The sequence below is a fragment of the Penicillium chrysogenum genome (assembly GCF_028827035.1).
Source record: "Penicillium chrysogenum strain IBT 35668 chromosome Unknown utg000004l_segment0_segment0, whole genome shotgun sequence".
Lineage (NCBI taxonomy): Eukaryota > Fungi > Ascomycota > Eurotiomycetes > Eurotiales > Aspergillaceae > Penicillium > Penicillium chrysogenum.
Genome location: NW_026622752.1, coordinates 2,710,001 through 2,725,533, shown reverse-complemented (window position 1 = coordinate 2,725,533; position 15,533 = coordinate 2,710,001). Strand labels below are relative to the sequence as shown.

The window sequence follows — 15,533 nt, the reverse complement described above, 5'->3', positions numbered from 1 at the left end:
TCTTCCTTGAATCCGTCTCCATTCTCTATTCCTGATCTGTAGAAACCCTAGCTACCCAGTAGTATGGCCGGCAAGTACCTCGGCCTACATACGAACGTATGAAACTTCGTATCACAGGGCCGAATTACACATCCCCCATGTACTCCATGGACAGTGCTCCTTCACCCCAGTCGGTGATGATTTGCTTGATCTCCTCCAAATCATCATGAAGGATGCGCACCACGCTGTTACCATCGCGAGCCCACATGTAGTATCTGCCGTTTGATTCAAACAGGGTGCTGCACCGATCTTGAGATATAAACACCGGCACGCAATTGGTGAGGTCATAACAAATCCTCATACGCTCTTGAACACCGTGTTCTTGCCCCCATTCATAATAGCCAAGCTCCTCTGGATCACTCGAGAATCCAAGAGGGTCAGTCGGGGCCCACTGTTGTCATCAGCCACGGCTTTGATAGAAAGGGAATGATATACCTACCCGTGTTGGTTTCGTGCCGTTCCGAGGCTCTTCCCGCCAAAGTGGACTCCCTGGTGGAAGCTCAGCTTCCTCAAGGGAGAATACAGTCTGTGGCGCCAGACCAGCAAGCCTTCTAGATCGACGAGGCTTTCTATTGGGTTAGCGTGGTCCATAGCCGCATATTTTGGTTAACCTCACCGGAAAGTTGACTCTTTTGGGCTTTGGTAGTTTTGATTTTTTGGGAGCCATTTTCCAAGGACAGGAATGGAGAGCATAGGTTGGCAGGGAGATTTTGGCCGGTATAAGAAAGGGCCATGATATGTCTGAAACAAAGAAATCGTGCAGGCCTATAAAAAAGATATAGGATGATGTATACTCTGGTGCTTTGTTTGATATCCATAGTGCCTCTCCTTGTTAGTATCCGACTATTTCTATTTATGTCTGTCAGATATATGTATAATTGTATACCTTGGACCTCTATGTTTCATATCCTTTGACTCTGGTCTTTGGTAATCTATTTTGTACATCTTGGCACAATCGATGGGCTTTGATGACAACTAATATCATGTCCTTGAGATCCTCAACAAAGGAACAAATCCCTCCAGTACTGATATGAGGTGAGTATTTAGACGATGAGGTTCCCATGCAGCTATCCAGGAGAATACAACAATCACAATGTCAACAACCCCAACGACACCTTCTGCTACTGTACATTTGCTGGCTTATAATGACCAAGTGAACTTGAAGAGGGCATTTGGTTGGAGCCTAACACAAGTGAGTTCACAACTGCCAATCCCTTCATTTCTCTGGGGCATAGGTAACTAACTATGCGCAGATCCAAGCTTTCATGGTCGGGGTTGTAGATAACCCTTCTACCTACGGTGTGGATAGTCAAGTCGTCCCAGAATTGAAAAGACTACACACCGATATTGTCGCCCTCAGGTGAGTTAGATGTTCGCTAGACCCTGGTTTCTGTCTGCTAATCGGATTCTTGCAGCGAAAATGGGGCCAAATATCAGACCGGGGACCCCTACCCTCAACCTTTTTCGAGGATAGTCAACCCAGCAGGGGCTAGCAAGAATGAATCGTACTTATTGTTGGATAAAACGACATATGGAGGTTTTCCATATTGGTGCTCCTTTGACCTTCTAGGTAGGTTCCTTTCCATTATTGGTCCAGCACCCCAGAATGCCACGAATTACAATTTCTACTTACCTCTGGCAATGATGTACGGCAATCGGTGTCGCAAGATAGCTCCGCACCCCCCCCCAATGCCTATTCATGTGTTTGGCCAGAGGAAACCGGTAAGCAGAGCCACTTTCAGCTGGGAGCATCGCTCGGGGGATATGCCATGCCCCAACAACGGGGCGGTCTCTGGGCCAGAATCCTGAAACAAGCCCGTTTCGATATCCTTCGTGATGAGAGACTTGACGCAGTGGGAATAACAGCCTGGTCTTCGACTTTAAAGAGTCGAACATCCAATAATATTAACTTTGGAAACTGTGCGGAAACCTATCCTCTTGCGCACGTTCTACGGTGAGTCCATACCTTTGAGATCCCTTATATCCCATACTAACTAATTAGGGACCGTAAACCTCATGAGGAGGTGTATGGTCTTGCAGTGACGCTTTCCAACGACCACAGGAATAGATACACCCACCCGCAAGCGTTGAGGTCATTGATGAGACCTTGCCTTAATTGTCAACGGGTGATAGGCCTCTGGGGTGGGAAAGTAGAAAACTTCTTCACAGATGATATGCTGGAGGATCGTCCCACTACATCTTCAGGAATGCAATCGCCTACATCAGTAGGTCCTAACCCGAGAGCACCTGGATCGAGGATTAATTTACCGGCCCATAAGCGTCCTTCTCCAGGTGATAGCACTGACACCGCTGGACCTACGCCGAAAAGGGCTAAAGGAATGCAATCGCCTGCATCAGTAGGTCCCCCGAAAGCACCTGGATCGACGATTACTTTACCGGCCCATAAACGTCCTTCTCCAGGTGATAACACTGACACCGCTGAACCGACGCCGACAAGGGCTAAAGGAATACAATCGCCTACATCAGTAGGTCCTAACCCGAAAGCATCTGTATTGAGGATTACTTTACCGGCCCGTCTTAAACGTCCTTCTCCAGGTGATAACACTGACACCGCTGAACCGACGCCGAAAAGGGCTAAAGGACCATCTCATTCGGGCAAGGGAAAAGGGAAAACGCAGTGAAGATGTGGGGATTTGTAAAAAGCACTTTTGTCGCTGTTATTTATTATATATAGACTTGTCATTTTACTGTCTGTGATGTTCTTAATATCGTGGGTAGATTCCATTTATCGAACTCAGTGTCCGTAGTTGAAAGAAGCCAGGGGCAACCTTGGAAGCAGAGGCGATATGATATGCTAGCTACGAGGTAGACTTTCTAAGTAACATGAAGGTGGATTGTCTTAAACCTGCAAAGCTACCAGCTATTCAGGAGCAAAACTTGCAGCCCTTGATTTGATAACAGAGCTAATATTCTCGGTAAGATCAAAGGGAAGAAGGAGAGTGAGAAAAGCTAAAACAAGAGTAATATTGTTCGATTTTCTTAAATACCTCTAGCAGAAGGTTGACTCTTCCTCGCACCTTTATCGTGAGTGACCCAGTTCCCTTACGATGCCCCGAAGATAAACCGATACTAGGCCTTCTTCTTACCAGCTATTGCCTTCACCTTCGTCTCGATGGTTTCACATGACGTGACAGGTCTGGAACAGGGTAAGTGTAAGGCCCTGGTGGACTGGGACTGGCTTGGCGGCTGACCCGGAGGCGAAGACTGCATGCTTGGCTATAGATGAATGCTTGGTAAACCGTGATGATCTCGATAAATCCGATGACAAAACAACGATCTCAAGACAATAAAGAATTGACCTTGGCAGCAATTATTGACGTAGTGGAAACGTGGTGGCGGTAGAAACAAGGTCCCAACGGTCACGACCCAATTCTGCAGATATAGGCCGAAGCGCTAGAGTCTTGTAGTGTTAAAGCAGCAGGGAAGATCGCAGTTGGATCCGTGTTAGTGGTGCAAACACTGTTCATCAGTGGAGAGGATAGCTGAGGGAACGTGGTCAAAGTAGTCGGTCAAGAATGAGCAGCTCGACAGCAACGTGAATAGAGGCTTCTGAGTTGTCGATTTTATGGTAGTCGGAGTGTCATCGTTGGATAACATCGTTCACATCAGTAGAGAGGGTAGCTGAGGACATCGTCGATGTCTTGCCGATTCCAAATGTGGTCCTCCGGATCATACAGGACGCCGGCGGTTTTCTTGGTCTTGGCTAGTTGTTGTATCAACGGTCATAACGTAGTAAGGCTTTGGACCGCACAGGACCGAACGACAGGATCATCGCTGTTCACGTCTGTCAGCATATCCGAGAAACTGATGATCGTTTCAAACGTCCAGATGAATCACAGGGAGGATCTTGCGGGTCGCTTGGACGGAGGAGGTCTTGGGGACAATGAGAAACAAACTCGCGACCTCGGGAATAAGCTCTGGCTTAGGCCCCCAACTGGACGAATCAGCCATCGCGAAGGATACAGCTCACGGATGGAAATGCGGGGGCTGTAATGATATTAGACTTGTGGGTCGAAGAAAGTCGTGATATTCCCACCTAGGCATGTAGAATATATGAGAGTACATAGATAGTTAGCTGGAGCATCTAAAGCAAACGGATTATGGTTCTTCCAGGAGTAGGTAGATGTACACATATATACATGCATGTATGTAGGTAATTGCAAAGCTATAGTTGTTTTATGTATACTCCGTATATATATATGTAGGTAGCAGTGCGGTTACCGAGCATATGTGAGGGTCTTTCTAGGTAGTCTTTTAGATAGTCTTTATGGTCCTCGTAGTACGGAGTAGTATAAAAGAGATACGGACTTGGGTGAGTTTAGGATCGGTTAAAGGTATATATATCTTTTCCCTCCACAACGCACTTCAAGGAGACAATAGAGCAGATATAGCTGCACATACAGTTACATGTAGTTGGACGTTTTACACGGAATTACCCCGCTGAACTAGAAACCCCCTATTGAACTTGATGTCTTTCCAACGGCCTAGCACTTGTCTGGAAATGGGGTTAGACAACTTTCCCGGAGAACTCATAGAGATCATCCTGGTATCACTAAATGATGAACGGACACTCCTACTCCCCCAACGGGTCTGTCGACGCTGGGCTCATTGCATCCAAGGCTCCCGGATCCTATACAATCCAACCCCCCTAAGACAACCATTCCACGACTAAACCTCTTACTAGCACGCTGTCCTAGGAAGAAGATAATGCGCAGATGAAAATGACAGGTTCAATACGACAATCCCAGACCCAGTCTATATATTCCTCTAGCATACAGTACAGTGTGAAAAGAAACAGAAAGCGAAACAAAGAAGACGCGAATTAATGCTTTTGTCTCTGGGTGGAACCAATCGCTGCACCAACGGTGAGTGTTATGAGAAAAAAGATGGAAAATGGATATGTCTATCACGGTCACAGGTGCAAAGAGAAAGACAAGGATAGTGAGGGGATGGCATAAGGGGGGCGTAGCGGGACACATTACACAGTCAATGTGTCAGGAAAGGCATTGAATAACCAAAGGGACGATGTAGTGTGGCTGGCAATATTACAGAAAGTCATCGAAAACCAGGTGCGGATGTTTACTCCCGAGAGACGTCACGGCCGAAGAGACGAGCCTTGACCCAGTCGACGCAGACAAGGACACGGTTGCGAGCTGGATTATATGTTAGTGATGAATCTGAATCAGTGTTGGTAGAATTTGGAACTTACTGCTGAAGCACATGCTCAGGTAGGCACTGCGCCAGAACAGGTAGGTCATAGTACCACCGCTGGCGATGTTGCCGCTCAGCCAGCTGATATCGGCCACGGCGCGCTCCTTACCGATGTAGGCCAAGGAACCCTGGTGCGAGTACTGGAAGGGACCGATCTGCTTGTTACGGCGGAGCTGCTTCTGGCGCTCACGGATCTCGTCGAAGATCTGGTTGCGCTCCTCCGCGGCCTTGGCCTGGGACTGGCGCTCAGAGAGAGCCTCCAACTCCTTCTCGAGAGCCTCGGCCTTGGCCATGGTGTTGAAGAGGCGGCCCAAGAAGGCACCCTCCTGGCTAGCAACCTGGGCGGTGGGGGCGTAGTTGGCAATAGCGCAGTCGCCGACGGCCCAGACGTTATCGGTACCATTCACGACGAGGTATTCGTTGACAGCGAGACCGCGGCGGGACTCGGCCTGAGCGGGGATCTGGGACATCAGGTCGCGGACAACGGGGCGGATGGCGTTACCGGTGGCCCAGACGAGAAGACCGTAGGGGATAGTCTCAAGCTCCTTGGATCCGTCGGGCTTGGTCACCTCAGCCTGGATGTACTTGTCGGTAACATTCTTGACCATGGTCTTGGTGCGGATAGAGATCTCCTCCTCCTTGAAGGTCGATTCAGTGTAGTCAATCAGTTGCTTGGAGAACATGGGAAGAACGTTGGGCAGAGCCTCGACGAGAGTGACGTGGAAGTTGTCCTTGATTTCGGGAATCCACTTCTTCAAGTCATCGTTGAAGAAGTCCTGCAGTTCACCGGCGAATTCAACACCAGTGGGGCCACCGCCCACCACAACCATGTGCAGCAGACGCTTGACCTCGTCCTCGGTCTGGTCCTTGAAACAGGCGGTCTCGATACAGTCCATAATACGCTTACGAATGTTCTGGGCGTCACCGACTTCCTTCAGGAAGCAGGAGTTCTCACGAACACCGGGAATACCTATACATCACACAAAAATTAGTCCAAAATGTATCGTTTGAGATGCAAGAGAGGATCGCACCAAAAGTCGCGTTCTCGGCACCAACACCGATCACAAGCATGTCGAAGGGAACCTCGGTGTGCGAGATATCACCCTTAATTTCGGAATCATCACTGATATACACAATCCGCTTCTCATAGTCAATCTTGGTGGCTTCGGCCTCGTAGAACTGAACACTGGCCTTCTTGTGGCGCAGGATGTTTCGGATAGGCTCCATGATCGAGCGGTGCTCGATCAAACCGGTGGTACATGAGGGCAGCAAGGGAGTGAAAAGGAAGTAGTTACGGGGGGAGACGACGACAACGTTGTAGTTCTCGGTGTCAATCTTCTTCAGGAGGGAGACGGAGCCCCAGCCAGTTCCTGAACGAGCATAGTCGCGTTAGCGACACTTGGGCCGTAGGGAATCAACGATCGCGACCGACACATACCGAGAATGACCAGAGTCTTCTTTGATGGGTCAGGAGTAATCTGCTCCGGGGGTTGACGGAGCTCGAAGATGCTGTATGCGACAGTACCGGTAAGACCGATGGCAGAGAGCCAGGTCAGCCGCCAGGCCCAACGCAGAGCTCTGAAACGCTTCTTAGGCTTCGGGGCGGGCGAAGGGGCAGCATCAGCGTAGCCACGACGAGCAATACGCGATACAGACTGGGAAACCTTGGTCGACCGCATCGGCTTTGCGCGAAGGGCCAGCTGCGATGTCGACATGGATCTGCGCGTCATCGACGACAGCTGCATGATGGACGGAGCCATCTTGCGAATTGCTAGCGTATTGCCAGCCATTGTAAGAGGGCGTACCAAAGGTAGCAAAAGGAATGCAAATGGGATGAAAGATCAAGGGTGACTGAATAATTTATGAAGAAAAAAAAGATTTGATAAGCTCCATCATTGCGTTGCTGCTTTAGGCGAATCGGTGTAGCCGGACCCAAGGGGGTAGTCATGTATCTAGTACTTGGCTGATTGCGTGCTGCTTGCAGTAAGACCAGGTACTGTCTACATTTACCCTTTTTCTTTTTCTGCCAATTCGATGATTCAATACTATTTGCGAGTACATAAGTTGCTCTAACATCCAAGTCCTTGATATATACCATAGTGAAAATCATAGTAAAACTTGTAACTATTTCCCAGACAAGCTATAATAACCGCCTAAGTGCTTAATCACAAGTCAAAAGGGTAAAGAAAAAAAAAAAAAAAAAGGAAAAAAAGGGTAAAAAAGAAAATTGGAGAACTGAGGGGACAATCTCCCGGTGAGGAGAAAATTACCCGGGGAACTTCAAACTCGGTTTATCGGTCAATGTTTTGGGGTAAAATTATCATGACTTTGATATTGAATCATTGAATAGTTAGATACTATTCAATTTGATATCTACAACGTAAACAATAACCCCCCCCATCAACGATATTCCCCCCTTTCCTCCCCGCTCCAATTCCCAAGCCCTACGACATTCTCCGACCCTTAACCGGTATTACCCGCATATCTATTCCGCATCATTGGGCTCTCTCTAGTCCTCAAATATGGTAATCCCCAACGGTACCCGCGCTACAGCTATCTCTGGTAAAATCCGGGGAAGTTCGAATCTCCACTTGCCTCACTGCTCCTGCTTCTCCCATCTAACCCTAGGAATCCCGACGGGCCTGAGTATACACATCATAGGAAACATCGGCCAAAATCGGCCGGTCATCGTCTGTTGGAGCTAAATTGCACTGATGTGCTGAATCGGCAGCACTCCCGGTCCTTCTCGTGTCAATTGGAAGTTTCATTGTGTGACCGACAATTGTTCGCCGTCTATTTCCCGCTGATACTTTGTTTCTTGCGGAGATTGGATACCAGCTCCGATACGACGCATCATAGAAGAAACTCTGCTCACTGGTGAGTAGCTGGAGGTTTCGGTGCTTTAGATGTAAGTATAAGTGAGACCAAGAGAACTACTCGGAGGCGAGGTCAATATCAGATGTCCTTGTCATAGTGCAAGCAATATGACAAGCAAATAATATACTCATTCATGCTTATATCGCGGAAAGACCCACGAGGGTCTATTGGTTCCGAGACATGGCAAAGGCTGCCATAGGATCACAGATCCATCCCCAGAGAGTCAGCGAGACTTGTATTACGTATAAGCCAGGATATCGACCGAGACCTTATGATCCGATGTGGACAGACACTCAGCATCAAGAGCAACGTTAACCTTGCGATTAGAACAAGACAATATGATACCCAACTTCACAAGGACGGGATATCGTCCGTGATGCCCGACGTCAGCACGAACACAGAACCAACAATCACAATGGCGAGATAGCTGGCTTGGTTTGGTATGACATGCCTGTCGCAATATATGATCCAACGGGGATCACAGGTCCTCTTATAGACAACGCAGATAAGCAGTCCACGGCCCCCGACCCAAATCGGAAAAAGAACAACACGTTCAACCCCATTCAAGAACTGCATTACAATCCTGGCAGCAATCCCAGAGCCTAGACACGACAAATTCTACACGTCTTTACAAGAGACAGCCTGGGTGGATTTCAAACATGACGGCGTTAATATAGGCCCGCCTATCCGCTCACTGAGCATGTAAGAAGCAGTGCTGGGAGCTTGTAACGGCGGAGTCCGTCAGTTGAGTCGGCTCAAGCCTTACTTGACGAGCGTACAAGTGCGCTCTTGTGCGGGTACGAGCATAATATCGCCCTTTGGCTAATTATTTGCACCGCCTCTGCTTGTCTACGCGTCCACCACCCATCTGGATTGCACCTAGGTTGGTTACGTATGTCGTGGTCTCCGTGTCGGACGAAGTCTCATATCTTCATTAAAGAGTATTGAAGGCATGACTATGCAGGATGCGGCTTAGATTGGTGTAGTATAGAATATCCTGAGTTGTGCTTTTTCTTTTCATCGGTTCCGTCTGGTCGGGTTTGAGATAGCTTATGCTTCGGGTCTTCATAGGGTCCGTTTGTCTGTGTTACAGGGGAATGTACATATAGCCACACTGCTATATGCGAATGTGGCCAGTCGCTCCATGGGATATTTCGGGCCCATAATTGTGAGGTTCCATTGTGGTTATGGCGAGGCCGGATTCTGATGTTCGAGGTGCCGCTGTGGCTTAGTGTCTGTATCTCTGGGCAAGATCCGGATGTAGAATGCGTTGCGATTCCATTGGAATTTCGCCTTGTCTGTCTGATTATTTCTGCCTTGCTTGCTTCCGCCAACGTTAACTGGTCAGTTCGGTGGGTGTGGATGCACTTGGTGGATGGGGAAGACTACTGTCTTTGGGTCTGTCGACAGAGAGACTTCAGTGGTCTGCAGAGACAGCCAACTAATTAGAATCTCGGAGACCAGAGTTGGTATCAAGGGGTATGGTCAATTGTTCCCTTTCACAGACCATTGATCGGCAATGTCCGGTTTCAACATGTCTGATAAGAGGATAGGGAGTAGATATCAGAAGAAAGCTAGGCGACCATTGCTTGAATCATCATAACTGACAAGACAGACTTTAGCAGGTTTTCAGGCCCAATAATGGCCATATCAACCGCATACCCAGCCTAGCCGAGACTGCCCACCCGCGAAGCCCTTCTTGTTTGTTTCGTCTCGAGTCAACTAGTAGGCCCAATTAGAAGGCCCATTTGTGCTGCGGCGTTGTGATTCAGACAATATTGTAGACGGCAACTTCCAGGCCAAAGTTGGATACGCAGTTCGTTGCCTCGAGGGAATCTGTCTCCACGTGTTGTCAATGGAGACATGCATACATGTATTCAAAGACGAATGCATCGGCTGGGCCAGCATTAATCAGACTCCTGCACTTTCGAAGCAAGGCTAGACCGATATGCAACCTGCATGAGAATATCCGGCTTGTATTAGTTAGCACATTGAAGTTGGAAACTTAAATCAGAAACGAGGAATCAATCAACGGTATGCATCGTGTGCATCCCATCCAGGTCAGTCGATCCCGATCCAGACAAACGAAAAAGAAGCCCAAGGCAAAGCTGCGAGCAGCCTCAGCAACCAGCAACCCCACTAGAATCCAAGGAATGATCAGACCAGTAAAGCCCTGGTTTCAAAAATAGCATTGAATAAATCCGTCACCCCAAAATTTCGGCGAACAAAGAAACCTTTGAAGTTGAATTTGGCCTCAACCCGCGATTACCGAAGAGAGGGAAAGTTGGAAAGAACAAGGGTGAAAGGACGGTTACGCCAGAAAGCACCAACCCGCCACTGGCCTGTGTTCCCTGGTCATGGCCATAACCAAGACATGTTAATGGTGCCTCGGAGACCTTGAAAGGACAAAGGCGTCGTCAGCCACCAACTCCGAAAGGTCAAAGATTTAGTTTCAACCAATATAAATCTGGGACGCAATGAATGATGATGATGGAGGGAATTCAAACGCGATTGGGTCTAGGTCCTTGGATCTTCACTGTTATTTCTCGTCATTTACCTTGCATCTGCAAAGGATATTGGAAAGACGGGCGATTCGATCTGTGAGATGTCGATGACTGTGACATGTGTGCTGTTCATCCACGGTGCTGTGCAGGCGATAGTCCGCTGATCCACATAAAACCGAAAGTGACAATGTGAAGTTTCCCATGGAAGGTTTCTTTACTTTTCATTTCATTTTATTTTTTTGGATTTCATCCTGGCTGTGGTAATATTGCATATTTGCATTTCACATACAATATACAAAGAGAGTACGGAGTACAGTGCTACTGGCTGCAGATTGGAAACAAGCCCAGCTCGCCTCGGGACAGTACCTGGCATTGCAACACATCTTAGACCGGGGAAGAGGATCCATTTCCCATAGGACGGCCTACTGGGTTGAAACACTATAATTTATTTTGTTAGTCTCAATTTTCCCTCGAAAAGAAAATTGAACAAAAAAGAAAAAGGTGAAAACAAGAAGTGGCTCCCGGATGCAGACGGGATATGTGATCTTGTGTACACTTTGTACTATGGTACTCGGTAGTAAGAAAGGGTGCAAGTCAGTTTTTTTGTACGCGTTAACTGCTCCACCATCCACGGCAAAGTAAAATGTCAAGGCAGAATAATTTATTTCCTGACGTCGGATGCCGGGAGTGTAATGCATTCCGACTGGGATCGTCGAGTCGTGACCGCTACGCATGGTTTATTATTTACATATATGTATTATCGGGAGCTCTAGACTCTCACCGATACCCCATGTGTCCGGTATTGTTAAGCGAATAACTAATATTAGACGTTCAAAGCGACTGAGACAAAGGCTACGTAATAGATCCTATACTCACCCTTTATATTGGCATCTGAGTACAACATACATTGTATGGAATCTGGACGCTGACTGCATAGTATATGTTGGAGTCACGATAGCAGAGAATATAGCCTCAGCTGGAATAGACAGATTGTAGTTCCTACGCCGTCAGAACCGCATTGATCGTTAATCACTCATGAGCCACCGAGCGGGGGCAAAAAGAGTATCGATTACCCCGATCAAGGCTCCATTGAGTCAAGCGGTTGATTCTCGAATCCGCCAAAGTCAAATCACGAGAAACAAACAAATCTTTGATATCCAAAAAAGTCAAGACTCAAGACCCTGTCAGTCTCAGCGCCAGCGCCAGCGCCCGAAACCAGCGCTTTGCTTTGTGACGTGCTCGGGGCGCTTTGCACGATCCAGACAACTTCCGAGAAAACTCCTGGTCAAGCTAAAAGTCAAAAAGCTAAAACAAATACAGATAATGATGTCCGATGAAGGTTGCCCCTCAATCTGCTCTGTCTTTTGAAACCTTTCGAGCATGTGGGTTGTGTGGGCTCGTCCACCCCCTCTATGGAGTACCTCTGGTGGTTGGCCCCTGTATGAGCGCGCGGGGGGCTGAAGTACGAAAGTCTGGAATCAGAGATCAGCCTCAAAGACATCAACTGATAGCTCGAGATGACCCCGTTCTGTCACACGGTCCTATGTGCCCGAGCTCATTTGCATTTGCCCTTGACAGAGTGTGCACTTCCGGGGGTCGAGGTCAAGGTCAGGTTGCTGCAGTCTGTCGGTTGACTGTTCGGTAGAGACTAAAAGGGAGAAGGCAACCCTCTATGGAGTACTCCGTGTGTGGCGTGCAGTTGGATAAAATGGATCTGATCATCGTGAGACTGCGCTAGAAATATCCATGGATCTAGGCGCCAAGCAGTCCACAGAACAACTTCAAGGTATACTCCGTACTGGATATCACATACAATATACTCCACGTTATGCTCCGGACTCCGACGTCATAGAAAAACTATCCAGGATTAAAATTTTAGTGACAATCGTATACTATACGGAGTACGATGTAATTGACACACAAATGAGCGGATCTAAGCCCCCAACTAATTCCACTACCTCTCACCCTCGACCAGTCGAAACCGTGATCCCCCTTGGAGATGTTTGCATACCGCCTCCTTCGTCCCAGGAGTGGTTCGAATGACGCCAGGAAGAGAAGATTAATTGCAGCAGCCTCATGCTATTGAAACTGAAAACAGAATGTATAGCCTCGCGTCAAACCGCTGATAATCCGCAATGACATAGATAATTGTAACCCATCCACGGCTGTATTACAAGGTTGCGAGAGCGGAGAAAATCCTAGATAGTGCACCGATAGCGAAACCAGAATACTACGTGGGATGTTTAAGTGATAGTGATGTTCGAGGCCATGACCTCGAGTTCCTATACTGTCTAATATTTGCGTTGCTCTCAGCGCTTTGTAGGGACCCGCAAGGATGGGACACATGCAAGGAGCCGTGCTGGGTAAGAGGGACAGTAAGGTGGTTGAACACGGCATTGAGATGAGTGTTTTCGCAAGGTGTAGAATTTTGGTTTTTTTTCCTTTTTTTTGGCCTTGCGACTGACGCATAAGACAGGTTACCTGAAAGAAAATTTAAACCCCGAAATTAACTATCACAATATTCTAAGCAATTTAAAATTCCAGAGGAAGTTGATGCCGGGCGCAGAGGGCCACCGGAATCCAAGCCCCGCCGTGTAATGATGAAGGAAGCTGTCGGGATAAACGCGTAATTAATAGCCACAAAAGTATCCTGGTTGTGATAGTCGAGAGCACGGAGTAAGCCGGTTATCCGTTGATTTTGTACTCTACTTGGAAGTAGAGTACACAATATGGCGACTACGGAGTACACCAGACAACGCAAGTGATCAGCTTCAGCTTTGCCAAGTTAAATCAGCCACTGAGCACCCACATCCATTATTAACCAGGGTTGGATTCCAGATTGCGTGGGTTTCTCGTACGGAGCACACTGTCCGCAACAACCAAGGTCTACCGGAAACTTTGGATATTTAGTTCGTCGCCAATCAGGAGGCGAAATTGAAGTGTGGTTCTGCAAGTGCTGCGGAGATGTTCCCAGGTGCCCCGTGACTGTACATACAACAGTTGTAGGGTACGCGATGGACTTCAGATGTAAGGTCAAAGATGTGAGCTCGGATGATTTCTATGATAGGATGGGGTTCCGCGTGCATCAAGTCAACACACAGATGTCAGTAAACGATGTAGCTTCAACTTTATGACTCCGACGGGAATATCACGATCATAGCGGTCGCAACTGCATGCGCCAATGGTCGAAGGTACAACCTGTCTGCGACCATCGGTGGGATCCTGGCTATAACACAGGGGATGATACTTCCAGACCTGATCCTTCCCAAGGGAATAAAAAAAAAAAGCAATTAAATGTACATAATTTCATATTTTTTTCTTCCCAGGCCTTCTGTACAATCACCAAAAAAAGGTTGGGAATAGCCTGACAGTGAACTCTGCAGGTAGCACTGTGCCGAGGAATCTCACCCGCGAAAGGCGATAGTCCAAACATGTGGAGTTGTCGGGAATTGTGCAGTCAAAACGAAGTGCCGCAACCGGGATGGCAAGGTAAAGACTCCATTTTAGACAGTGTTTTCTATTTTCGACCCACCAAAGAGAAGAGAAGACAAAAATGTAGATCAAGGGGGAAACGAAAGGGCAAAGCTCCGAGTCAAACACCCTTTGAAGCTGACCAAGACTGTATGACTGGGAACATGCCCTTGGCCTAAAATAGTAAAAGACGGGGGTCACTGCAGTAATTCACCAATCAGGGGTCTTGAGTCCCAACTGAAAAAAAGAATCAAAAGTATGATACAGTGGACTTTTCCTTGTCTCTCTGTCTGGGGGTTCTAGAAACGAAACATCCGTGGCGGTGGCTCAGAAACCAAGGAAAGTGGAGAGAGAGAGGGTGTGTGTGAGCAATTTCTTTCTTTTTCGTTTTTTATGTTTTCCTTTTTTTTTTATTTCGCCCGATTGACTAGTTATACCTAGGTATATTATTTTTATGAAGGTCCACGATTTGGTAACCCGACACCTGGTTCTCAGCTTGACCGTGATTTTGCCACCAAAATAGCACGGGATCGTCAAGTTTGAGGGTTACCCAACTCTTACCCAAGTTACCTGGTTTCGGACGTGAACTGGTGGTGTGATAGACCTAAGTGTCTCTTGTGTGAGAGTCCACCCGATGATCTTTCGCGGATGAAGGTTTGAGGGTTCGAGTTCAATACGTTGGATGTCTTTTGCATGCGTCTAGGGACGCCCGGAGCCTACTAAATGGATGTATGCTCCGTGCTTACTACTAAGAGACACCTGGACAGACTACTTCCCATGGTACCGGGATGTCTACCATCAACTCCATACCCCGTAATTATTGTATATTTGTGAGTGCACATTTCTGGGCACAATCACAGCTTTTTCTCGAAGGGATGACCGTTGGGGCGCCGCGAGTGGCCGAGGGATTCCAATTCCACCAGCCAAAATCCGGATTGCACTTTCGGCTTTCTCCTACTGCGCTGGATCACAAGTGCAACTACATGCCACCTTACGTGAGGCCTGTCCGGTCTAGATAGGTCAAACAGTGTTTTGAGTGAAACAGCCAATTCATCCTACTATGGGCCAACGGTCCCGGTGGAATATGCCACTCTCGGTTTAACACAGGGGCGTTTGGACGGGACAGAAATACCGACAGAGGGACCAGGTTGCAGTATTTTGTACTAAAAGTAGTAGGGACCTTTAGGAGGCAGCGAAATACTTTGAGGAAGTCCAGTGCATCAAAGCCGGACGAATCAGATGACGGGATTCCGGTGCCCTCCGCTCCTGAACTATCAATTCACTGGGATAGTATCCTGTAATTATGATGAGATGGCACCCCCTGAATCATAAACAGGAAAGTCGTCCGGAACAGTGGGCTGCAGGGGATGCGGGATGAGACCAAGACTTCACACGAAAGGACGCGAACAT

The 15,533-nt window shown here is 47.9% G+C and overlaps 4 protein-coding genes across 4 annotated transcripts; 1 reads left to right on the top strand and 3 right to left on the bottom strand.

Moving 5' to 3' along the window:
• Window positions 1-124: 124 nt before the first annotated feature.
• N7489_006975 (uncharacterized protein) lies at window positions 125-706 on the bottom strand (the record flags this gene model as incomplete). Its single annotated transcript, XM_056712725.1, has 3 exons — window positions 125-430; window positions 479-604; window positions 656-706. The coding sequence occupies 3 exons, from the start codon at window positions 704-706 to the stop codon at window positions 125-127; spliced, it is 483 nt and encodes a 160-aa protein (XP_056566440.1).
• A 426-nt stretch (window positions 707-1,132) lies between these two features.
• N7489_006974 (uncharacterized protein) lies at window positions 1,133-2,681 on the top strand (the record flags this gene model as incomplete). The annotated part of the gene is made up of 5 exons (XM_056712724.1): window positions 1,133-1,231; window positions 1,293-1,399; window positions 1,455-1,609; window positions 1,753-1,993; window positions 2,042-2,681. 5 exons carry the CDS (start codon window positions 1,133-1,135, stop codon window positions 2,679-2,681), a joined length of 1,242 nt encoding a protein of 413 aa, XP_056566439.1.
• A 984-nt stretch (window positions 2,682-3,665) lies between these two features.
• On the bottom strand, window positions 3,666-4,011 carry N7489_006973 (uncharacterized protein; the record flags this gene model as incomplete). Its single annotated transcript, XM_056712723.1, has 2 exons — window positions 3,666-3,758; window positions 3,883-4,011. 2 exons carry the CDS (start codon window positions 4,009-4,011, stop codon window positions 3,666-3,668), a joined length of 222 nt encoding a protein of 73 aa, XP_056566438.1.
• A 1,128-nt stretch (window positions 4,012-5,139) lies between these two features.
• On the bottom strand, window positions 5,140-7,061 carry N7489_006972 (uncharacterized protein; the record flags this gene model as incomplete). Its single annotated transcript, XM_056712722.1, has 4 exons — window positions 5,140-5,213; window positions 5,270-6,241; window positions 6,303-6,641; window positions 6,710-7,061. 4 exons carry the CDS (start codon window positions 7,059-7,061, stop codon window positions 5,140-5,142), a joined length of 1,737 nt encoding a protein of 578 aa, XP_056566437.1.
• Window positions 7,062-15,533: the final 8,472 nt, after the last annotated feature.